Source organism: Amphiprion ocellaris, chromosome 1 (assembly GCF_022539595.1).
Source record: "Amphiprion ocellaris isolate individual 3 ecotype Okinawa chromosome 1, ASM2253959v1, whole genome shotgun sequence".
Classification (NCBI taxonomy): Eukaryota; Metazoa; Chordata; class Actinopteri; family Pomacentridae; genus Amphiprion; species Amphiprion ocellaris.
Genome location: NC_072766.1, coordinates 13,630,393 through 13,656,007, shown reverse-complemented (window position 1 = coordinate 13,656,007; position 25,615 = coordinate 13,630,393). Strand labels below are relative to the sequence as shown.

At 40.3% G+C, this 25,615-nt stretch overlaps 2 protein-coding genes across 5 annotated transcripts; one reads left to right on the top strand and one right to left on the bottom strand.

Annotated features, from left to right (window-relative positions):
* Positions 1-265: 265 nt before the first annotated feature.
* Positions 266-2,176, bottom strand: thap11 (THAP domain containing 11). The gene has a single exon (XM_023277407.3). The coding sequence runs from the start codon at positions 1,837-1,839 to the stop codon at positions 1,009-1,011; it is 831 nt and encodes a 276-aa protein (XP_023133175.1). The 5' UTR covers positions 1,840-2,176; the 3' UTR covers positions 266-1,008.
* A 4,272-nt stretch (positions 2,177-6,448) lies between these two features.
* On the top strand, positions 6,449-18,204 carry gfod2 (glucose-fructose oxidoreductase domain containing 2). Of its 4 annotated transcripts, XR_008602511.1 has the most exons (6): positions 6,450-6,576; positions 7,938-8,300; positions 9,630-10,208; positions 16,666-16,813; positions 17,614-17,659; positions 17,882-18,204. XR_008602511.1 is itself a non-coding variant. In XM_055012805.1 (5 exons), exons 2-4 carry the CDS (start codon positions 8,048-8,050, stop codon positions 16,794-16,796), a joined length of 963 nt encoding a protein of 320 aa, XP_054868780.1. In that variant the 5' UTR covers positions 6,449-6,576; positions 7,938-8,047; the 3' UTR covers positions 16,797-16,813; positions 17,614-17,826. The 4 variants fall into 4 exon arrangements, 3 of the variants coding, with proteins under 3 accessions (XP_054868780.1, XP_023133186.1, XP_023133188.1); XM_055012805.1 differs by lacking the exon at positions 17,882-18,204 and having other exon boundaries at positions 6,449-6,576; positions 17,614-17,826; XM_023277418.3 differs by lacking the exons at positions 16,666-16,813; positions 17,614-17,659; positions 17,882-18,204 and having other exon boundaries at positions 6,459-6,576; positions 9,630-13,158.
* The last annotated feature ends 7,411 nt before the right edge of the window (positions 18,205-25,615 follow it).

The following is a 25,615-nucleotide window of genomic DNA, read 5'->3' as shown; positions in this document are numbered from 1 at the left end:
CTGAAATGTCTGTAACATCCTCTGCATAAAACACTCAAGAAAATGACAGAGAGATGCAACCATGAAACCTCTGTGTGGAAAAAACATCTGACCATCTACAGGCACATGAAGTTCATGAATCACACAGAAACAAGCAGCTGCTGTTCCACAAAACAACCTTGGAGACAAACACACATGTTCCAGTTGCATAAAGTATTTTGAGAAAATGCTTTTCTATGTACTTCTATTAAAATTTCCTAAGAGAAAAATAACAGTTGCACAGATGTAACTTAATGCATGTCTCAAAGAAACATCCTTTAATAACATTTCATCATTTGAGTGCCCTTTAAAGTTTAAAGGAATTCCTTTTTCTGATGCACAAACGTTTTAAGCAACAAAAACAAAAGAAAGCTACTTAAACGACCTTTAAAGGCAGCTCGAACACAGTCACTTTAGATTTTTATTTAACTGACTAAAAGTGTGCCAAGGATAGTGTTTTGGTTACAAAAAAACATCCTATGGATACTTCATCTTGGCAAACTCCACACTGTTTCTGCAATCTAGGTGCGAGATGTTGTTGCAACAATCTTCTAATTTATGTTGAAAAGTAAAGAAAAAAACATGAAAAACCTTAACGAGAAAAATGTTGTATGCAACCAGGCAGTTTGGAGCATCAGTGTCCCCTCAGTCCGGGTATATAATTTAAGTCTGCCTAATGTGAAGTCACAGATATGTGCAAACTATGAGTCCTGGCTGATGAGAACTATGTGTGTTATAAACCTCAGATCCGCTGATTCCAACATGATTAGCAATGAGTTTATTACTATCAGCTACATACACTAGCCAGCCAGGTTTTTTTTTTTTTTTACATCAGGCCTACGATAAACCAGCTCTACTTGTTGAAAATAAATTGTCATCGCTCGGAGTTTAATACAAAATACGGCTGGATCTGCTGCATTCAAAGCCCCGCTGCCTCCTCCGTCAGTCCCAGTCTCTGTAACGGGTCTCCAGGTGTGTCCATCCGTCCCATCACATTTTCTTCCGGACGCTAACAGCCACCGAGTGGCTGTACAGCAGCCGGTCCCGTTCCCGCACCTCCTCCTGCAGCTTGGCCTCGACCACCCGGAGCTGGCGGATGGTCGCCTTCATCTCCTTCATCTTCACCTCCATCAGTGCGATGATGTCCCGCTGCTCGTTCAGTTTCCGCAGCAGCTCAGCCGACGTGGTGCCGGTGGTCAGAGAGTACGAGTGGTCCAGCGGGCTGCTGGTAACGCTGACATATTGCACCGGCTGCTGGTGCACATTGGAGCCGGTATCCAGCGACGACTCCTCGGCTATGAGCTCCTCTCCGGTGATCGGCGCCGTGTAACAAGTCCCCTCTGACTGGGCGGGTAGCCGCGCCGTGCCCAGGTACTCCCCGTTCTGGCCTATCTGAACCACGGTGATGCTGTCATCGCTCGCCTCGCCGCCGGCGTTGCCCTCGGCTCCTTCTGCCGTGTTGCCCAGCACGCTGGTGATGACAATCCCGGAGGTCGCTGCAGCGGCGGGGGCAGGAACCGCCGCGGACACTTTCCTGCCTCTGCCCCGCCGACTCCTGCGCTCGTTGACCCCTCGCAGCGGGAAGAGGGACGGAACTCGGATGCTGTAGGTCTTCCTCCCGCCGGCAAAGTGCACGCTGCAGACTCGGTGTCCTGTGGTGGGCTGGAAGGTGCTGAAGCAGCCGCTGACCCCGGCCCGGGAGATGTTCCTCAGCCACAGCTCCCGCAGCGTGCTGTCCTTAGGAAACGTGTAGAAGCGCAGGTCCCGGTCCCGGTGCGAGTTGTTGTAGCAGCCAGGGACACAGCAGGTGAACCCGGGCATGTTTATCGCAGCGCCGGGACCAAAAACACGTTCACCAGATTAGTTTGTATAATTTTATTGTTGTTTCTTTATTCTGTGCGGTGTTATCAAGCTCGGCGGCCTGCAGGCGGAACTACACGTCCCACAACGCTAACAGCTTCCTGTTTATTTTTCACCAAAGTGAGCCGCTCTGCTTCGTAGGACGACCGAATCCAGCCGAATTCATCCGAACTCGCAGCAGACGGAGCTCGTAGTTATGTTGAATCCAGGGCCTGTTTATGATTTTTGGCGGTATATGTCTTGGTTTGTTCTTCGCTCTGTTTTCAAACCAACCGTCTCCCACTGAGAACTAAAAGTCCCACAATTCCTTGCGCTTGCTTACAGAGTCCGTCAGTAATATGGCGCCCCTGCTGGTCAGAGGTGGAACAGTTCAGCTCGATATCTTATAATTTAGATGCAAACATTAAGAAAAGAAGGCTTAAAACACTAACTTTCATCCACAATGCTTATTTTTCCTAATTAATCTATTTCCATGTGAAACACTCCACAATTATCTATTAACACTAAGGCAGATAGATTATTATTTTCTGTGCATGATAAACACATTTTTCTTAACCCATATAGGTGTTTATAGTTACACGATGATTTTAAACCTCTAGTCAAGCCGAAGTTAAATGTAAAGTTGCCTTGGGAATTATGAAATCAAACTTTATGTGCTAATAATCACCTTAAGCAACTTAAGTAAAAATAGCTGCAGGGTAGGACCATTCAAAATACAAATAGACAACAATAAACGGAACAATTTTAAAGATAAAACATTTGCACATTTAAACTTAAATTAAAAGCCTTCAGTGTCCACCTACAAAAACCCCAGCACAAACATAATCAAAGATAAATATGGAGAGTAACCCAAAATATTTTGTTGAGAAGGTCCCACGACTGACATGGTTAGTATTAGCTGACATGGTGAATGTATTTTTTTGGATACAGGTCAGAGTAAGTTGTATCTTGAATACAGTATACATACATAGACTTAATCAGTTAGATGGGAGAAATATATTATTGTTTTTAAAAGCTTTAATGCACGATTTTAAAGAAAAAAATGTCCCCAGATGTTGAAAAGAAGCAGTTTTGTGGGGAAAAGAATGTTTAATGTACTTTATATTAAGCACCCACAGAGGATAATAGCCCCTGTTTGCACATTTCACATTGCACATAATGTTTTATTTGTTTAACTGCTAAAGTGAGAAATAAACTATGTTTGAACTCATCATTAAGCAGTGAAACCGACCACTTTTATATAGTGACAGCTGCTGTAAAACCAACTCTTAGCTTGTTTGCTGATTTGTTTAATTGAGTCAAGGCCAGATTTTGGCAGCCCAGCTCCAGATGATGATAATTAACTCCAGCCAGCATATTAATTAATCCTTCATAAGATAGTAAAAGCATGTTGAAATGATCTCTGTCATCTACATTAGCAGCAACAACCTTCACTGTAAATATTTAATACTGATAGTTTTGCAGTTTTAATGATGTTGACAAAGTTGCAGAGGTATTTGAACTGGTCCCATTTTAAATCAGAGGTGTATTAATGCTGGATTCTTCTTAGAGCTGCTGCTTTACTAAGAACCTTTATGGACCTCATTCATCAGATATTCCACCTGTGATGAGAAAAAGGTTAAACAGTGAAGTACATTTTCCTCATAGTTAATCTTCTCATTATCACTTTTTTTTTTTTTTTTTTGTGATTTTGAGATCTGTTACCGTAAACACTTTCCATTGTCACAAACCAGGGGTTTGAAATCCAGGAGGTTAGTTTTAAGAAACGTTTAAACAAAGAAGAAACTGCCCTTCCCAAATGCTTCTGTTGTTGCAACATATTATTCATTTTGAAGGAAAAGGACACATTTTGAACTCATAATTCTTCTTCCCACTGTCACACCGCTTTCAGATGGACATGCCTTTGATCCAGAAGTGGTGGTGTCTTCTTCTCCTGGAGTGTTTCAAAACAGAGGGGTACGACAAACCTAAACAAAACATGTATAATTAATTTTAGTGACAAGTTAGGGATTCACGTCTGCTTTACAAACTTGTACTACACTATCAGTACCTTGTCATTAAGTTCATCAGTCTGTAGATGGCAGTCTTTGTTGAGAGTATTTATGCATGTCAATTTGTTCACCAATGATGAACATCCTTTACCCTTACCATCAAAGGTAGGGGTAAAGGGTGTCACCTTAATTAAGGAGTACCAATGTTAGTGAATATACTCTTTTTAAGTGTTACCAGTATTTCTGTGAACACTGCAATGATAATGTTGTCTGTCTACTATTTCAGTGAAGTGGAAGAATTTTGTAGAGGGACTCAAAAAGAGCTGAAGAAAGCAGGAAGACAATTCAGTCTGGAGGTAGTGCTCACTTCAGAAAGGGATAAAGTGGCATGAAATGTTACAAATCAAATCTATTTTACCACAGTAAAAAATAAAAAAGTGAAATATGTATAGTTTATTGGATATATGTACTTATGCATTTTAATATCTGTCTCTGTGTCTCTCAGGAGGTGGTGAGATCAGAGATTTCACAGTGAGAGTCACAGAGCTGATTTACTTTTGTGTGATTATTTTTTTATTTAATGTTGTTGTATGAAATAAATCTAATGTATATCTGCCTCTAGAGTTGTCTGTGTGTTTTGACTCTTTCCAACCTTTCAGACTGTGCTGTTTGAGATCTTGACACCACAAAAGCCATTACAGATGATTCCATTATTATTCTACCTGATAATTACACAATAGTCCAAATGCAAGTCTTAGCAACCAAGTTATGATCTTGTAATAAGTACTATTTGGGTGAATTAAACCTTAGGTAGGACATGAAGTAGTACTATGTGTGGAATACTCGGTGTGGTCCTGACAGTGCAGCCAGTATCTCTGTAGACAAACTTATTGGGGCCAAAATGAAAATGTAATACTCCTTGAATAAACCTTTTAAATTCTAAGTGTATTTTGAGTGACATCATTCTTTAAAACCATAAACTGTGCATTTAAATCGTAAGTTGTGCACTCTAGTGATCATCTATTGCTGTAGCTGTCTAAAAGAAATGCTCTAAAGGTGCGGCCGTAGAAGAAGTGTGCAGCTCTGAGAGTGCAGCCTCTGGCTCTGCAGACTCACCCTTCTAGTCTCCAGGCTGCACAGCAAGCTTGTAGTAACCTTTAACAGGCACTGGATGGCCTTGTAGATTCATCTCAGAGACTCAAGTCTGTGGTGGCAACAGCTCAAAAACCTGCCATTAGGAATGTGTTGGTGTGGACAGTGGATGGCTGTCGATATTCACATTTTACATCGTCTTTCTGATCATCCTGACAAACATTACTGCATCTGACAGAAGCTAAACTCTGGAATATCCACATAAGACCATTTAAATTTATTCTTGAGTAACCTTTGCTATTATCAACTATTATTAGTTTGAGGTACAATGGCTTTATCATCCACCTGTCTAATGTACATTAAGTGTCAATAACCCTGCATTTATTATTAACTGCATTTATTCATGTATCATACATGCTCCTTTTCACATATTTCTAGCTGTACATAGTAAATCACTTGTTTTTCTTTCTTTAACCTGTTGCCTTTATTTAAAAGCATGTGTGACGCAGAGTCAATTTCTTTGCATGTGTACATGTATCTGGCCAGCAAAGCTAATTCTGTATCTGAAAGTCAATAATAAAAGACATATTTAAAATGCATTAAACTAAAAATCAGCTTGTATGAAGTTGCTTTATGAAGGTAGGTGTGTGCTGTGAACAGGTAGCACAATGAATCATTGGGAAAAAAAACTGAGCGATTCCCATAGGCATGCTGCTGTTAGAAAATGGAAGAACTCCACCACTGCAAACCATATTTTCATGTGTCTGAGATTCAACAAGACACCGAGGTCAAAGTCAACAGCACATCCTCATGTTTTATAATGAGGTGAACCAATTAGTAGCCAGAATATATGGACTCTGTTTCAAAAGGGTTCCCAGATAAAATAAAATTAGACTAGCCTTTACTTAGCCTACAGTGGGGAAATTTGCAATGCTACAGCAGCAAAGGGGATAGTGCAAAAATATACGGAACTCTGTCAAAAAATAAACAAGAAATATGCTCTATATCAAGTGCTCTTGATGTTGTACAGATTCTTCCATATACTGTACAGAAACTCTTCTGTGAGTCCAAAATACTGACATTGCATTCTTGCATATGTTGAAAAAATGATAAGGTACAGGAAGTAAAAAATATAACTAAAACACACAAAATTGAGTGCATTAATGTTGCACCAGAGTGAATTTTGTCAGTTTTCTATGTGTGATCTGGGACCGGTTCTGCACTAAAATTTAGCTGGGGTCAATACATTAGACAGCTGTAAAACAACAACAACAAAAGAAATGCTACATATGCCAAGTTATTCGGATTTTCAGTGCTTGACCTAAAAACACATTTCCCATGATGCAACTTCACATAATCTTTTATTGGCCCTTTCCTGGCCACAAAGCAAACATTAGCATAATTTCAGTTAAGTTTATGGGTTCACGTGCAGCCATATTTCCAAACATGGCTGCTGTGTCCCCCACCGTCAGTCCTCCGCTGGTGACTAATCTCTACCTATTCACAGTCTCCGGTCCTCCCACAGTCTTGCCGTTGCTACTGAAGTTACCATTAGCAACTGGGCAGCGCCCGGCTCTACACCTACCGCTCCGCTGATGTCGTCCTGCCAAATACAGTAGGTAGCTCATTTTATCTGTACATTTCACAGCGGTTTGTTTCACATCACATTTAAAGGCCGGCAGATAATTCAACTGTCAATATTAAGTCTGTGAAGTACCTGCGTTTATCGCGAGTTTTCTGGGCGCTTTGCGGCTGTCTGGCCCGGCTAGCTAAATGTGCTAGCTAACGTTATCAATAACCTCTCTGTCTAGCTAGCTCAGTGTGTATGTGTGTGTTTGTGTACCTGGAACAAACACGCTCGTGTTAAGCAAAGCACCGGCCAGTTTCCGCTCTTGTGGTGTCGTTAAAAAATTATGGCTACCCCCAGCTACTACTACTGACCTCGACAGCGACAGTTTGGTGTGGCATGGCTTTGTTATCTGTCCAGCTGACTCGACACAACACGGCTCGGTTAGTCTGCAGAGTGACAGGCTTCAGCTGCTGTCAGTCTGGTGAATGTGTGTTTGTCTTTTTGAAAAAGAGAGAACCTGCTTCTCTAAGGTTATACAGGTAACGCAGGTGCACAGGCACGCACACACGCACACACACGCTCCTTTATCAGTCTCTATTACAGTCATGGCCACAGGGAGTGTCAGCTACTGCCAGCTACTACCGGTACTCTAACATTAACATCACGTTTTCCCTACTAATCCAAGTCCACAATGTTACAGATATGCAAATCCATTAGGACAAGACTTTATTAGTGCTCCACCAAGACAGAGCTGCTCTTTCTCCAGCTGTATGAAGCGCATAGTTCCTCAAAAGTACAGTTTGGAGGAGTTCCCACCATGCAGATCAAATGTAATAGCAGAAATTATATGTACTTTTGAAATCCACATGACAGTCACAGGTCTGAAAAGCTTAGATTAGGAAACCAGGAAGGTGAGTGGTAACTTGGGAAGGCTGAGCAACACAGTATTTCATAATTATGTTGTGGACAAGTTCAAGCACTTGTTTAATGTTATTAGAATAAGCTGCTCTCTGTGCAGATGTTTGTGTTTAACTTGGATACGCTTCTACGCACGGCAACACAAGGTGCGCTTCCTACAAAGATAGAGATGACGTTGACATTCGGTGGGTGTGGAGCATGTGGGGAAAGGCATGTTAAGTATGCACAGTGTAAGTGGCTGTCAGTAGCTGCTGATAGGCAAAACTGGGCTGGACACCATTAGACACGTTTGTCCTGTTTGTTGATACATTCACTAAAGCTGGGAGGAAAAATAGATAGACTAAATGTTGTGCAATGAGACACGTAATTGACTTTGGTAATTGTAATTTTCTGGAATAAATGTGGGACATATTGTTACATTATTGAATCTGATGATGGATTTTGTCAGTGGCCCCCAGCTTTAACAGTCTGTTCATTCATTTTTGTAGGTTTTACGGACAGCAGCTCGAGCTTTGACAGACAAGTGGACTGTTTGCTGTTGAGATGCCGGTGAGGCAGGCCATGGTTCACACGTAAGTTTGCAGTGAGCGGCGTTGTCATGCTGCCAGGAGTCGGTGTGTTTGGCACTGGGAGCACAGCACGAGTGCTGGTCCCTTTGTTGAAAGCTGAAGGCTTTGAGGTTCATGCACTTTGGGGGCGAAGCGAGGAGGAAGCGTGCTGCTTGGCAAAGGAACTTGGCATCCCGTTTCACACCAGCCAATCAGATGACGTCCTGCTGCACCAAGACGTTGATTTGGTTTGCATTTATATTCCACCCTCAATGACGAGGCAGATTGCAGTCAAGGCACTGGGTAAGAGCTTCTAAGCACACTTTCATGAGAATTGTGACTTTTCATTTAATTTGTGCCATTTGCATTTGTGCTTTTAAAATGTGTACTCTATCTCAAGCTGTAGAACATATAGTATTGCTGTAAAATAGAGAATATTGGTGAACATTTATCGAAAACCAGAAGTTGAGGTTTATGTGAATACTAGAGCTGCAATGATAATTTAATTAGTTGTCAACTATTTTGACAAATGATTAATGGATTTGAGTTCAATTTTTTCAGAAAAAAAGTCCAAATTGTTTGATCTTTCCTCTTCTGTTATAGCAAACTGAATGTCTTTGAGCTGTAGACAAAACTAGACATTTGAGGATGTCATCTTTTTAGTTTTCTGACATTTTAAACACCAAACAACTAATTGAAAAATCAAGAAAATAGAGAGTTTAATTAACAATGAAAATAATTCAGAATGTGAAGGATGATGCTCAAATAAGCTTAATCTGATAATACCAGACTCAAGTCCTTCATTCCAGTTTCCGCTCACACGTTATGATAATTAGCATCTGGGTTATACAAACTACTAATGTGTTTGAGCCAGCTGGGTGTGGCAGGTCAGATCTGGAACATTTGAAAACTTTTACTGTAAGTCTTTCAAAAAGACATATTCTCATAATATGACTGCACTCTTCTATAAAATGTTTATTATGATTTTTTATTGACATGTGAATAAACATCTTCATGGCTTCGACCACAGGGAACATAGTCATTTAAGGAGGAAAATCCAAAAACAAGTCAAACAAAAACGTGAAATCCTGTGAGCAACACGCTAAAGCAAACATGATGTCGTATCAGAGAAGAGTAGATGTAAAAAGTTAACCTACTGTATCTGATGGAATTCCTGAGTGTTGACCTCAGTTTCCTGTTTTAGTTGCAACTTCCTGAGTGTTTCCCCACCGAAGGACTTATCCACGGCACTAATTCCAAGAGCTACTCAAGGCCAATCTGCATATATAGAAACTATGCACATCCTCTGCGCTATCGCATGCGGTTGAAGGAGAATGTAGACTTTGTGTTTATTTAGACCAAACACCAGGAACAGGACAGAAATGCAATCTATGCAATCTAAGAACATCAGCTCCACATTGTGCCTGAGTCTGGACACCAAGTCCTTCCACCTTCAAATCATATTCAAAACACACTCTGTTGTCATTTTAATGTGTACCCTTGGCTAAAATAAATGCTGGGCCATGTAAGTGGGTACTGAGTGTAAAATATTAACTGTAAAAAGTGGCTTTTTCTCAAAGAACACCGAAGTATCTGAAAAATAATAACCGTTAACTTTCTCTCTTTCTGCAGGCATAGGTAAGAATGTTGTGTGTGAGAAAGCTGCAACTGCTGTGGATTCATTCAAGATGGTGACTGCAGCCAGATACTACCCACAGCTGCTCAGCGTTATGGGTAATACCCTGCGCTTCCTGCCAGCTTTTGTTGCAATGCGGCAGCTGCTGGTGGAGGGATATGTGGGTGAACTGCAGGTGTGTGATGTCCGGGTGTATGGCCCGAGCCTCCTGGACCAGTCATATGGCTGGACCTGCGAGGAGCTGATGGGAGGAGGCGGTCTGCACACCGTCGGCTCTGCTATAATTGACCTTTTGAGTTACCTGACAGGCGCTCGAGCCCACCGGGTGCACGGTTTACTGAGGACCTTTGTGCAACAAAACGGTTTGATTCGTGGCATCCGCCGTGTCACCAGCGATGACTTTTGTTTCTTCCAGATGTTGATGGGTGGGACCGGCTCTGGCAGCGTGTGTTGCACTGTGACCCTGAACTTCAACATGCCGGGGTCATTTGTGCACGAGGTTATGGTAGTTGGATCCACTGGGAGGTTGGTCGCCAGGGGGACAGAACTGTACGGTCAGCGCAATGGGAGTAAAGGTGAGGAGCTGTTGCTAGACGACAGTGGGTGGGTGGGACCAGAGGTGAAAGAGATGCCCCTGCCTCACCTGCGGGGGCTGAGCTCCATGGTGAAGGCACTGAGACAGTCTTTTCAGGCTCACGAGGAGCGCCGGTCATGGGCGCGAGGACCGGTTGCGATGGCGCCAACATTTGAGGATGGTCTTTATGTGCAGACGGTGGTAGAAGCGGTGAAGCGGTCCAGCTGTAGTGGAGAATGGGAGTGTGTTGAGATCATGAGTCAGGAGCCAGATCCAAACCACAACCTGTGTGAGGCTCTTCAGAGAAACAAAAACTAATTTATTCACTCAGCGTACCCACTACATGTCTGACAGAACGAGGCTCTGAATGTTTCTCCTCTAAGTCAGCTGCTTCAGCAGTTTGCATCAAACACAACTACTTTACATGTTCACATCCTGTCACAGTTTGAACAGAATGTTTTGTTTTCAGAGAACATAGCTACTTTGCTTGTAACCATCACAGCTGTGACTTGTTTTACACTAAATTTTCAGCTCCATCATTCTGATTCTTCCCAGAAAATATTAGAATACTTGTAAATGTAGTGCGTGTCAGAATCTACCTGCACCCCACTGACTGACACAGGTGCCAAAAAGTAAATGCTATCATCATCCTCTTGCTTGAAGTCGTGATTGCAGATTTCCTGCTGAATAAGGTCGATATACATCACCTGTCAGTAACACACCACGCCTACTTCAAATATCGGAAAGAAGCAAAATTAGCTGAAAACACAGGTGATGCTGGACTACAGCCTATTTTCATTTTGAACTTCTTTTAATAGAAATATGTACATTATCTTTCTAAATGGCCAAGAACACACCTTTTTTTCTGAAGCTACTTGAAAGTATCAGATCAGTGCCCGGGTTATGTCTGCAATAAAACAAATTGCTGATTGAATGTTAGCACTGTCAATCCAGCATTTGGTCCCAATGGTTAATTTTGGATTGTGACCAGTTTCTGAGGCTTTTGTGCCACAGCAACACAACAGTTGGTTCCAGGACAATTTGTTTTTAGCTGTTAATAACTGAAAGATAAAGTCTGAGACAATATGCAAATCTCTGTTGCACAGAAAGTGTAGGTGTTAATTTGTTTAAATGAAAATATATTGTTGTTAATGGACACCAGTACCATCTTGTGTAACGAACAAGAGTGTTTTCTGCTGGCATTAATGTGAATATCAAAGCATGAGGATGATTTGACTAACGAAATACTTGTCATGACTGGTAGAGCTCAAATGATTCCCTACTAGAGCTCCACCAATTCAGAATGAGAATAATGGAGCTGTGTACAGTTTACTTTGTATTTAATTTTGGACTGTGTAATAATAAGCCTAAATTTAGATAGTTTAAAAGATTGTAAGAGAGGCTTGTAGGTTTTTATGTTACAGCATGCTGTGACATAGTTAAGATACCAGGGATTGACTAAAATAAGCTATGTAGAAACTAGAAAAATAAAAGTCTAATTTGTAGCATCACCCCTCAAAATGCCCAGTTCTTTATTTTAGACATATCTGTTGAGTATCACTCTGCTGTAAGCTAGAAAAGAGGCTGTTAAAAGATTGTAGTTTCCTGCTTCACAGACACAGCAGCTACAACTTGTCTTCTGCAATGGGGGTAAAAGTATCTAAACCCCTCAAACTACTGCATCTTCCAAGTGATATGTAGTTTCATCCAAATCTACTACTTCCAAATAAATGCACTCGTTTAAGAAGTCATCAGTGCAAATAAGGTGTCATGTCTTGGTAATGTTATAGGTAAATAAGTGTGTTCTAGAGGTGTTTGGTTTCAGTTTTCTACTGGACATCTAAGGATGGAGGTGACTATCTTTTAACAGCCACATGCCAGGCTTACACAGAGTGAACATCTGATACTACAAAGGAGAGATTTTAGGTAAACAGCAGAAACAGACTCGTCTAAGAAATTACAGATTAATACCCTTTTTATTGATGAACTGACAGACTTTTAAATAGAAAACCTGAGGGTGTTTGACAACGGTTTAACATGCATGTAAAAGGTTTGTTTACATTTGTTAAGCAGTGAAGTAATTTTATGTTTTTACAAGATTTGTGTCTAAAAATTTTATTACAGATGTGTTTAGTCCAAACCTGGAGCCAGCATCCACCATTTAACACCTTTAACTCTGAAACTGTACTGATCTTTTCATGAGTAAAACCACTGGATTTGATGTGCGTGAGAGTATAAATGGGCCTCTCTGAGCTCAGACCAAGAGAAGGGACGGTTTACAGTTACTGCATCTCACTTCTGCTGAAGGAATATCGGTCTTCACTGTTCGCACCGCTGAGACAGGATGTATTGATTGGTCTGACCGCTTCTTAGACCCGCGAAGCATCTGCGGATGTGGAAACAAACACAGTACACGCTTACCTCACGCTATCCCAATAGTGCTTTGCAAAAACAACTAACGGACTTTAAGTGTCTTTATAAAACGCATCACGTTCGCCTGCAGGACCCATCGCTATTAAAATACATTCCCACCGAGTCTTCACCTTCTCGTCAACAGTTGTGTATTGTTTTTGTTTTTTCTTTGCACTGAAACTAATTAGATGCCACATATTTAAAATGCAGTGTAACGCTTGTAACAGCCAGCTCGCTGCAAAGATGAATTTAACATGTATGAGGAAGACTATTTATTTATGAGTTGGTGTGCAGAAAGTTTGCCATCCTTTGTTCTGTCCAGTGTTTGTGTTTTCAGCCTGTGAATTTCTGTATAAAACTGTAATATTTATCTTTTTGTTGGTTTCTTTATTTTGTTTTTGGTTTTTTTTTAGATTTAGAGTCGTTTTAACTGATAATACGGCTTTTTGGGCACTAATGTGTTGCTTTAAAGTTGGGAAACTGTGCTGTTCATCTACCTGACAGATAATTCCTTTAATAAATAAGCTGTATTCATTTAGTGTCTCTTGTCTGGCCTGACTTTATTCTTTCAGTGTTAAAAAATTACCCCTGCTTTCCAGCTAAGTCTTTGAAACCATACCTCATAATATAGGCGAGTCCAGACATGAGCCGGAAAATCTACGAGGACATTCAGAGGGCCATGCAACTAAAAAAAATACCCTCCAGCCTTTCTGGGAAGGAAAGGCTGCTGGAGTTTATCAGGAGAGGAGACAAAATGACAAGAAGTTCAGGAGTATTTTGTGGGGAAAAAATGCACTGATGAGCAGATAATCAGCTGCCCGGCCTTCATTTTAAGTTTATAATTAAACCATGTTGACTTCGGAATGTCTGATACCATAAAGGAAATAAAAGACTGAGCAAAGAAAGGAGAGACTATGATATAAAGATTAAACTAATTGTTCATTTTGTAAATCTTAAACTAAATTATCTAAGGGACATAATCCGCTCAGACTCCAGCTCTGTCCTGAAAAGTGTCATAGACATACTAGATCTGGTGCCGACTCTATAGAGACTGAGACACAGTTCAGTTCCCATGGGAACCAGCACATAGAGGAGAAGAGGAAATGAAGGAGAGGTCCAACCAGAAAAAAAAAACAACCGATTGAAAGAGGAAACAATAATGGCAGTTGGCAGCACTGCTGGGAAAAAGAAACAAAAAACAGATGCAAAATTGGTAAAGAAGAGGAAGAAAAATGGCTAGATTAAGAGCTGGACGTGCGACACTAAACACTGAAAATAAGTGGGAAAGCATCCTACTGGCAGCTGTAGAAACTGCCAAGAATAAGTCTCTGAGCATCTTCTGTTATTTCATTGTTGCAAACATACAGAGGAAAGACAGAACAGAGTCAGAAAGTGCAAAGACATAAATTAATACTAGTACTAAAGAAGTGCTGTCAGCTGTAAGAGGGAGCCACAGAAGACCTGATGAAACCAGGGTTCACTAGAGGTATACAGGAAGTAAACTAAATGCTGGATATATACATTTATGTAGACTAGCCCATTATTCATATATTAAAATAAAGCATTTTAATTAGATATCTGTTACTTAAATTATAAGCATTATTGGGTTACCACTGTGTTGGTAAACAACTTAAGAGAGATTTGCTAATGAGATTAGGAGAGTTTTGTGGGTAATTAGTGGGTCTGACAGATTTTAAAATTTACCTTAAATGTTCTGAAAGCAACAGCTACAACATGCATGAGATATTCATCTGAATACAGGATTTCACCGTGGACTCAGAATCTCTCATTTTTAAATGTCTCCTCTAACTTTATTATTTATTGCTGTTATGCATTATCTTCCTTCAGTCTCTTTACACTGGCTTTCACTTTGTCTTAGGGTAGAGCTGATGATATTACTGATTATTTCTTGGCCTTATTGTAGTTCTATTTTAGCACTGTTTGCACCTGTATGCACTTTGAGATCCACAGGGACAGAGGTCTTTTGTCAGATCCAGGGGCCCAGCTGAAAACTAAAGGGAATAGAGCTTTTGCACTCAGCAGTGATCTGCCTTAGGATATCAGGTTCCTCTATTAAGTTTGTTTTTAATAGATACTTTTATTGATTATTCCAAACAGCAGCTTTCTGCATCAGTAGTGATACTGCCTTTCTCCCCGCTATAGTCATTGAGTCATTGCATTACATTAACAATTGTGAATTTCCCCTGGCATGGGGAGAAATAAATGACTTATCTTATCTAACACACAGCTTTTTAAATAGGATCATTATTATTCTTTGCACATTTAAAGTTTTTTTTTAAATACAAATATATAATCTTGCACACTGACAGCTTTGACAATTGCTTTTAATGGCTTTTGAAATTCGTTAGATTTGCTACATTTGATGCATTTGCACTGTCTATTGACTTGCAACACTTGCTTTTTTGAAAAACTTTTATCCTTCTTTAAAAATTTCTGCTTGCCATTGTTCACTGTAATGCACCAAAACACCATACCAAATTCCTGATATGTGAAAATCTATTTGGCAATGAAATGAAAGATTTTTAGATTTTAAAAAAAATCTAACACTGTGTTTGTTTGTTTTTTTGCACCATGTTGTGTTTCAGTCTGGCTTTTAAATGAAGATTTTATGAATTGTCCGTGTTATTCTGATGTCTTGTTAAACACTTTCCAAATTGGATTTTAAAAAATGCTGTATACATAATGATTATTATTAATGATTAAAATATTTTTTCATTATATTATATGCTATTTACTTGATATAAAAACTGTTATGCCGTTATCTGTGTTGTATTTATCCTTTTATTCAAGAAAATAATCTAAGTTATTGTCTGTTGTCGTCATGACAGCAGTTAGTCCGGATATGACGTTGGGCTGCAACTGGTGATGGCTGATCGAGGCTTTGTTGAAGCTTCGACACTTCATTCAAAACATGGTTCATTACTCGAGGCCTCAATGACACACAGTGCTCGAGTAGGACATCTAGTGGTTAATAAAATGAAGTGCAATCAAGACGTGGTCGTTGGTTCATGGATTGTTTTGGATTTGATTCGCCATGCACACATTCCTGTTTGACTACACTAGATGATTGTATGGGTTGTAGTGGGCACCAAAATAATATTACTAGTAATAATAATGACAATAACTATTGAAGAGCACGTTTCTTATTTCCCATGTTTGTCTGTATCCCTATATACTCTTTGCTTATATTCTGTGTTATGAAACATTTAAACGGTGCTGCTACATTCATGAGATGCTCTACAAATACAGACTGATGTCATTTTCACATGGGGCTGGTGCAAATAAAGATTATATGGATTGTTATGGATTTTGGCAAAGTATGTCTTGGGGTTTATTGGTAAAGAGGTCAGTAAAGAGGGTGTGCTTATGTAACTGGTTATGAGGTTTTATTGAGAAATAATTTATCAACAGTTTTGGGACCACTGTTCCCTCTAAGCTGCGTGCGATACTTTTTTTTTTTTGCGCATTTATCATCTATTTTTTTGCCATTTTTGAGTTTTTTTTTAACTTGAGTCTCGACTCGATCGTTTTTCTCAGGAGGTTGGACTTTAGCCTTTGTGCTGGAGGGTGGAACCCTCAGTTCCAAGACTTTCAAAGCCTCCAGACCTCCCGAGTCCTCAGGACCTGAGCTTTCACACAGTCTGAGGGCTGAAATTTTCTAAGTCCCACAGTAGTTCTCTGTTAGTTTGAACTTCCAGACAGTCCAAGGACTGATATCTTCTAAGTTCCTGAGTACTTCTCTGTTAGTTTGAACCTTCACACAGTCTGAGGACTGAAATCTTAAAAGTTCTTGAGTAGTTCTCTGTTAGTTTGAACCTTCAGACAGTCTGTTAATGTTTCGATTAAATTAAATTAAGGTTTTTCTTTTTAAATGTTTTACCACCTTTTAATGTTTAATTTTCTTTTTAAATCCTTCATTGTATTTTCAGTGTAATTCCTATTTGAACTTTTATTGTCTTTAAGATATAATTTTCTAATTAAATATTTAATTTTTTAATTAAATGTTTTGTCTTTCTATTGGATAGGTGTAGTGAGAGACAAACAGGAAACGGGGGAGAAGAGTCGGGGGAAGACTTGCAGCAAAGGGCCACTAGCGGGACTCAAACCCGGGACGCTGCGTTGGGGACCAGTCCCTGTACATGGATCACCCGCTTAACCCGTTGAGCTATATGGGTACCCATGTTCTGTCTTTTTAAGGGTTTAATAATCTGATTAATTGTTTTGCATTTTTAAAAATGTTTAACATTCTTCTTGTTTAATTGTATTTTTTAAATGTTTAATGATGGAAAATACTTTATCTGTAATTTCTAATATTTGTATTTTAAAAATTTTGTTTAATTTCATAATGACATGTATTGTATCGTGTTGAATTATCTCATTCCATATTTTGTCTGTTTAATAGAATTTAATGTAATTTAATGTTTAACTCAAGGAAATGAACTTGAAATATGAGCCACCAGTAAAAGTTGTGATCAGACAGAAGGGCCTGTATTTTATCTTTGGAGAAGTTTAACATGTAAGTTTGTGCAGCTGATCAGTGGTGAGGCCTGTGGATGACTGGAGATGTGTGTGGACACTTAGACAAAGCAGCAAATGTGTTGAAAATGAGTTGTCTTCTCAGAGTCTTGAAGATGTTTTGTCAGAGCTAAGAAAGAAGTAAGAGATCCTGCAGGTGATTGTTGAGTGGTGTTGAGGAATTTGAATGTAGAGGAATAGCAAAGAGATTTTGAAGATATTTAAGCCATAAGTTGTATTTTATTTGTTTGCTGTTCTCTCCCATTTGTAGTGAAGAGAAGTGATTTGACATGAAGAATGTGATTTGTGTGGCTTTGAAATTGTGTTAAAATGTAAAAATGAGTGATGAGGAGAAGAGTGTGACTTTTTAGTATTGTGTTTTTTAGCGTGTTCTTTAAAAGTTGTAGGTAGATCATGTTCTTTTTTTGATTTTGTGGATTGTTTTTTTTTTCTTTCAGTGTTGATGTCACCGCCTTGACGAATAGAAGAAAAGCCTGTATTTGGGTATGTAGGACCGGTAGTCCAGAGGTAGTGATGGTGGTTTGGAACCTGGAGAGTGCAGGTTCAATCCCCCACTCTGCTCAAGCTTTTTTTTCACATTTGGGCAAAATTCGCCAAAAATCTTCTTGAAAGGCTCTTTACGCTCTTCACGCTCTTTACGCTCTTTACGCTCTTTGCATAAAGTTGCATTAAAAAACACAGATTTTTAATGGAATATCTCCACAGGGGCACAGAGGAACACCCCCAGCAACCATCACTCCCGCGCTCCAACGCCACACCGTGCCAGCCAATGGTGCCGAAAGGCTAACCGACGAATAGAAAACCCTTGTGCAGCCACGCCACCACACGAACAAAAGTGTGCGCCCCCATGGAAAACACGAAACTCCCGCGGTGACCTCAAACTTACGAATGGTGGTGTATATAATATACATCATAGCCACAAACCAACAGGAAGATGAAGTCATGTTGTTTTTCATGTTTATAATATGTAACTGTTAAATACAATGCTGTAACTCAACATTAATAAAGAAAACATACATTTCAATTGATTTCCCGCTCTTTACGCTCTTTACGCTCTTTACGCTCTTTGCATAAATTTGCATTAAAAAACACAGATTTTTAATGGAATATCTCCACAGGGGCACAGAGGAACACCCCCAGCAACCATCACTCCCGTGCTCCAACACCACACCGTGCCAGCCAATGGTGCCGAAAGGCTAACCGACGAATAGAAAACCCTTGTGCAGCCACGCCACCACACAAACAAAAGTGTGCGCCCCCATGGAAAACACGAAACTCCCGCGGTGACCTCAAACTTACGAATGGTGGTGTATATAATATACATCATAGCCACAAACCAACAGGAAGATGAAGTCATGTTGTTTTTCATGTTTATAATATGTAACTGTTAAATACAATGCTGTAACTCAACATTAATGAAGAAAACATACATTTCAATTGATTTCCCGCTCTGTACGCTCTGTACGCTCTGTACGCTCTGTACGCTCTGTACGCTCTGTACGCTCTGTACGCTCTGTACGCTCTGTACGCTCTGTACGCTCTGTACGCTCTGTACGCTCTGTACGCTCTGTACGCTCTGTACGCTCTGTACGCTCTGTACGCTCTGTACGCTCTGTACGCTCTGTACGCTCTGTACGCTCTGTACGCTCTGTACGCTCTGTACGCTCTGTACGCTCTGTACGCTCTGTACGCTCTGTACGCTCTGTACCTTTTTCGGGCAACTTCTTGATTTTGCTGGAACCACCCTTCAACTCCAATCCACTGACACTCCACACCACAGACCACAACCTTTCCACTCCGCTATCATCCTCCGCAAGGTTCCCAGTGGGGATTCGAACCGTGACCCTCCACATGACAGACACACAACCTATGTGTGAGCTATCTTTCACACAAGGTCCTTCATGGACTTTGTTGTAATGATGGTTGAAAGAGGTTGTCATACAGCCAAAGTATGTATATATTGTAAATAAAGCTGCTGTAACAATGTAAATTTCCCCTGGAGTGGGGAGAAATAAAGAACTTTATCTTATCTTATCTTATCTTAAAAAGTGTCAAAAGAGCCCTGGGCTGGATTCGAACCAAAAACCTCCTGTATGAGAGGCAGATAACTTACCACTGCACTATCCTTCCTACTGGGTGTAACTGTTAGTTTTCGTAAATGACGGTACACAAAACTATTAAGGAGGTGAAGATAATAAAGGTACTAAGGTGGATTTCAACCGGGGACCTTCAACATGCCAGGCAAAAAACTTACCTCTACACCACCTGTCCTACAAGATGCTGCTCTAACTTTGCTTAAATGATACTAGCAATTAGTACTGGAGCAGCCAAAGGACACATAAAAAGTGTGAGTGGGGATTTGAGCCATGGACCTTCAACATGTGAGGCACAGAACTTACCTCTGCACCACATTTCCTACAAGGTGTTGTTGTAAATTGGCTTAAATGATGGCATCAATCAGTACTGGAACAATCAAAGGACAAATAAAAGGTGGGAGTGGAGATTTGAATCATGTGAGGTACAGAACTTACATTGTAGGTTTGTTTCTGAGACTGAATACACCCAATCTCATTTGATCTGCAAAGCTAAGCAGGGTTGGGCCTGGTTAGTATTTGGATGGGAGACTACCTGGGAATACCAGCTGCTATAAGCTTTTTACTTCTCCTCACAACCTGAACAAGACACTGCTGGTCATTCACTAGAGACAGCTATCAACTAAAACCTCTTGGTTTCTTTATTATACGCTCTATGAGGTGGATAAGCTGCAGCTCATGCTGATTTATTGCTGGTTCTGGTTGGAGCCAAAGAACAAAGGCGTCACCTGTTGGAGCAGCTGATGTCCTGCAGCCTCTTCACCACAGAAAGCCTCTGACAGCTTCAATTCTTTACACTCTGACTGCAAGACACCAATCACATAGGAACATATACATGTGTGGAACAAAGAGCTGAGCTGACACTCAACATGTGTTTGACCATTTATTGATAAAGACATTCAAACATGTCTAGAGATAGAACACCAACGCACGGTGTAAGAAAGGTCAGAACAGACTTCACCTGCTCAGGAAACTGAGGTCCTTCGGGGTGCAGGGAGCAATTCTGAGCACCTTTTATGGTTGTGTGGTGGTATCAGCCATCCTGTATGGAGTGGTCTGCTGGAGCAGCAGCATCACGGCTGCAGACAGGAAGAGACTAAAGAAACTGGTTAAGAAAGCAAGCTCTGTCCTGGGCTGGTGGTAGACAGGAGGATGATGACAAAGCTGTTGTCTATCATGGAGGACATCTCCCATCCCCTGCAGGAAACAGGACCATCACCGGCAGCTCCTTCAGGGACAGACTGCTTCACCCACAATGTTTAAAGGAGGTCCTTCCTTCCTGCAGCAGTCAGACTGTGTTCAATCAAGCCTGCTCCCAGTAGTTCAGATCACCCATGAAGTAACTGCAATAAAATGTAAATAAGTCAATATGTGCAATTTCACAAGGTTTTGTTTTTTTTTACAAGCATTTGTATTTCTTCTCTAAGGAGAAAACATCTATTTATATCTGTGCACTGAGTGCTGCTTTTCTTTTTACTTTTTTTCCTATCTGCTACTGCCACACTGAAAATTTCCCCACTGCAGAATCTGCCTATCCATCCATCTATCTATGGTCCATCTACCTCCCTACCTATCTATCCATCCATCCATCCATCCATCCATCTCTCTCACGGGTGTGGGGGTTGATTCACCTGTTCTCAATCACCTTAATCCACAAAGGCCCGGTTCTTCATTCTTCCGCTCTCTGCCAGACCAGAAACTTTGAAACCAGAACCTTTCTCCTACAATTAGTCTGTTTCCCCTTTTTGTTTTCACCTTGGTTTAGTCATCCTCTCTGTGTTGGTTTTAGTTTCATTCGTTAAATAAACTCCTTGTAATCTTTGACCTGTGTCTGCAGATGTCCTGTGACACGAATGATCCCATCTGATATTTAGCATGTTTTCAATTATTGGTCCCATTTCTTAAAAAAAAAAAAAAAAAAAAAAAGCCCCCTGAAATCTGATCAGATAAATGAATGTGAAACTACTTTGGGTCTGCTGCAGCTGCCTCCCTCTGATCTTGTTCCTGCCCACAGCACAATCTGATCAGTGAAACACTGAAGGACAACTTCAGCATGTAAAACATAAATAAGCAAAGGCTGCAACTCGTGATTATTTTAATTTTAACTTAACTTTATGTGCTGTTCAAAAACTTTATTTTTTCTGCAAATGTGTAGCGATTCCAAATCTTGGTTATTGATCTCCTTGATTACAAAAAAAATCTGTATCGACCCGGAAAAAAAACAAACATGTCAGGCACCCTATGATGTTAACTGTTTGCCTGAATGTTTTTGTTTAAAATCCTCAGTAATAACCTTTGACTGGTTGCTTTTAACCCTGTAAAACTCACTGCTGCAAAAATACAACATCAGCTTATTTTTTAATTACTATTTTCTATTATATATATCTGAAATAAACCCTAATCTGGGGTCTGACAGCAGCGTGAGGTCAAAGAAGCTGCCATCAGCTGCTGCACTTCTGTCCGTCCAGCAGATGGAGCCATGGAGCTGCAGTGAAGTGAAGAGCAGCACAAGGCAACCACCACTTCCATCCACTGACGCATTCAATTTGACTGACGCTAATGTTTTATTGACTTCCAACCACTAAACCAATAAAAGCTGCAAGCAGCGTTGGACGGGTCCTCGCATCCGAGCGGCCCGACTGGCCCACGCATATCCACCAGGAGGCGCTGCAACTGAGAGAGTAAAGTTTCAGGCAGATTGGAGCATGTACAGGCTACTTACACAGCACTTCCTGTTTCATGGCGAGAAATCCAAAATGGCCGCCAAGTGGTGCAAAGATGTGATTAGGGCTGGACTCTGATCATACATGTAAAATTTCAGGCAGATTGGAGCATGTACAGGCTGGTTACACAGCACTTCCTGTTTCTTGGCGAGAAATCCAAAATGGCCGCCAAGTGGTGCAAAGATGTGATTAGGGCCGGACTCTGATCATACATGTAAAATTTCAGGCAGATTGGAGCATGTACAGGCTGGTTACACAGCACTTCCTGTTTCATGGCGAGGAATCCAAAATGGCCGCCAAGTCGTGCAAAGATGTGATTAGGGCCGGACTCTGATCATACACGTAAAATTTCAGGCAGATTGGAGCGTGTTCAGGCTACTTATAGAGCTTGTCCTGTCCATCCACCAGGTGGCGCTGCGACCGAGAGTGTATATTGGCCCATGGATGTGATCAGGGTCAGACTCTGATCACACATATAAAATTTCAGGCAGATCGGACCATGTACAGGCTAGTTATAGGGCATTTCCTTCCATTCACCAGGTGGCGCTATGACTGTGGCTGTATTTCAGCATGTGAACGTCATCAGGGCAGGACTCTGATCATACATGTAAAGTTTGAGGCAGATTGGAGCATGTTTAGGGCAGTTACACAGCAGTTGATATTTCATGGCGAAGCATCAAAATTCAGGAGGCCGCCATGGCCACGCCCTCAGACTTTTGCGGAGCATTTTGATAACTTTTGATCACCCATGCCTGGACTACATCCTGGCCGAATTTCAGCTCTCTCGGTGTTACCCTGTTTGAGTTGATAGCTTTTCAAAATGTCAAAAAAAGAGCCAAAATTGAAGGTTGGTGTTAAATTGTAGAAAGAAGAAGAAGATTAAAGAAAGAAAGTACATAAAAATGAAGCAATTAAAAAAAAGGGAAAAAGTTAAGACAATCAAACTTTAATAAAGTATGGGGGAAAAAAAGATGTAAGAAATAGAAGAAGTTTATTAAATAAATAAACAAGAAATTTATAAATAAGTGTTGTAGTCTTTTTCAGTTAATTGATGGATAGGCGTAGTGAGAGACAGTCAGACAATGGGGTAGTAGAAATAAGAATGAGGACAAGTCACATCTCACGGGGTTGCGAACGGGAATCGAACCCGGGCCTCAGCGTAGGAGACCTAGTACATACGTCAGTGGCTTAACCCGTAGAGCTATATGGACACACATGTTATGTGCTTTTAAACGTGTATTCATCCAATAGAAAGTCTAGGGTTAAGGTTACAGAGGAAGGTCCTGACAGTAGCAATGTACCAAAAGAATAGATATAACAAATAAAATTTTTTCATAATTTAATAATAAGACACTCCAACCAAAAAATTCATAAAATGAAGTTGTGGTTTTTCCGTCCGCATCGTGGTTGAAAAGTACCTTTAGGTTAGCTATATCGACGATGCGGACGGAAAAACCGCGATTTAATTTCTTACAATATTCTGCTGCTTTGTATTAAAATTAAAAATATTTATGTGTCATATTAAATTTCCCGATTTTTTCATTACAGCTGTAAGGACCTTGCTCATTAACCCTAACCCTACCCCTTGACTTTCTATTGGATTTATACACGATTTCAAGGTGAGAACATGCGTGCTCATGTAGCTCTACGGGTTACGCCTCTGACGTATGTACTTGGTCCCCGCCGCTGAGGCCCGGGTTCGACTCCCGCTTGTACACCTCATGCTGTATGAGCTGGCCTACCTCTTATTTCTAATCCCGTTGTCTGGCTGTCTCTCACTACGCCTATCCAAACAAAAAGTGAAAGACACTAGTACACTTATTTAAATACTTAAATGTTTCTTTACAAATAAACACCTTAAAGACAATAACACTTTTACTAGGAATTAAACACAATTTACTATGAAAACTTTTTATATACAATTACACATTACAATCTACTACAAGTTCTTCACATTACAAACTACAAGAGTTTAAACATTTAATATTGAAAATAATATTTTAACTCATCACATCCAATAATACTTTTCACTCAACAATTACACATTAAAAAGACAAAACAGTTGTACATCTAATCTAATATTATAAAATCATGAAAAATGACAAAAGACCAAAACTAAACTTTTAAGATTAATCTAAAAACAGACAACAAATTTGAAAAACACCAGTGACACTTTTGAATATCTAATTACACAGAAGACACAATAACAAAATCCAAAAAAACAAATAAATTTACAGATCTTAAAACGTTTTCTATTCTGAAACAAAAACATCTGGTTATTTCTTCAAACACTTCCTCTTTCAATGTTCTGGGTTGCACTATGAATTGATTTACTAATAACTCTTTTCTCAAAACTGCTTCACTCATAAAGTCTACTAATAGTTGAAATCATTGATCAAACTAATGTTACCTTCTGATCACCACTAACTATACTTTTCAGTGAATACAATCAAAGTTTCTTCACCATTTCTAAGTAGCACACAGGTGAACATCTCACCAATACTCAAATGGATACTCTAAATGTGAAATCAAGACTCATGTTCACAACTTTTAAGTCTTCGATTAAACAGAAATTTCTAACTAACACAGAAGTGCTAAGACACTTTGCACATTGCAGTCCTCAGACTATCTGACATTTCAAACTAACAGACAACTACAGATGGACATAGAAGACACGAGTCCTTGGACTATCTGAAGGTTCTAGTTTACAGACAACTACTGTGAAACTTCGAAAATTTCAGCCCTCACACTGTGTGAAAGCTCATCTCCTCAGGACTCAAGAGGTCTGTACACTTTGAACATCTTGGAAATCACGGTTCAACCCTCCAGCACAAAGCCTAAAGTCCAACCTCCTGACAAAAACTGTCGACTCCAAACTCAAGTTAAAAATTAAAGCTGCAAGCAGCGTTGGACGGGTCATCGCATCCTTGCTGGTCGACGAATCCGCGCACGTCCACCAGGTGACGCTGCGACCGAGAGTGTATGTCGGCCTATGGATGTGATCAGGACTGGACTCTGATCACACATGTAAAGTTTGACGCAGATTGAAGCATGTTTAGGGCAGTTACACAGCAGTTGATGTTTCATGGCGAAGCACCAGAATTCAGGAGGCCGCCATGGCCACGCCCTCAGACTTAAGGTGAGCATTTTGATAACTTTTGATCACCCATGCCTGGAGTACATCTTGGTCCAATTTCAGCTCTCTAGGTGTTACCCTGTTTGAGTTTATAGCTTTTGAAAATGCACAAAAATGACCCAAAATCGTCAAAACGTATGACATATAATTCAAAATGGCCGACTTCCTGTTGGGTTTTGGGCATGGGTGTCAATTACATTTTTGTGTGTCTTGACGAGTTACATATACCTACCAAGTTTCATAATTCTAGGTAACACGTACTGGCCGTAGTAACTGTTTGAAATTTTCCAGGTGGCGCTATGGAGCCATTTTGCAACAGTCATGTGCAATTCATCTAAAATATCAAATATCTCAGCAGTCCTGATGAGTGTGGCAATTTTGACGAGCATATGACCATTTTTAACCTGTCAAAAAGTACTTTGTTTATTCTGGCAACGATACGTTGCCATGGCAACAGCGTTTTATGAATCGTCAAAATCTTCACACT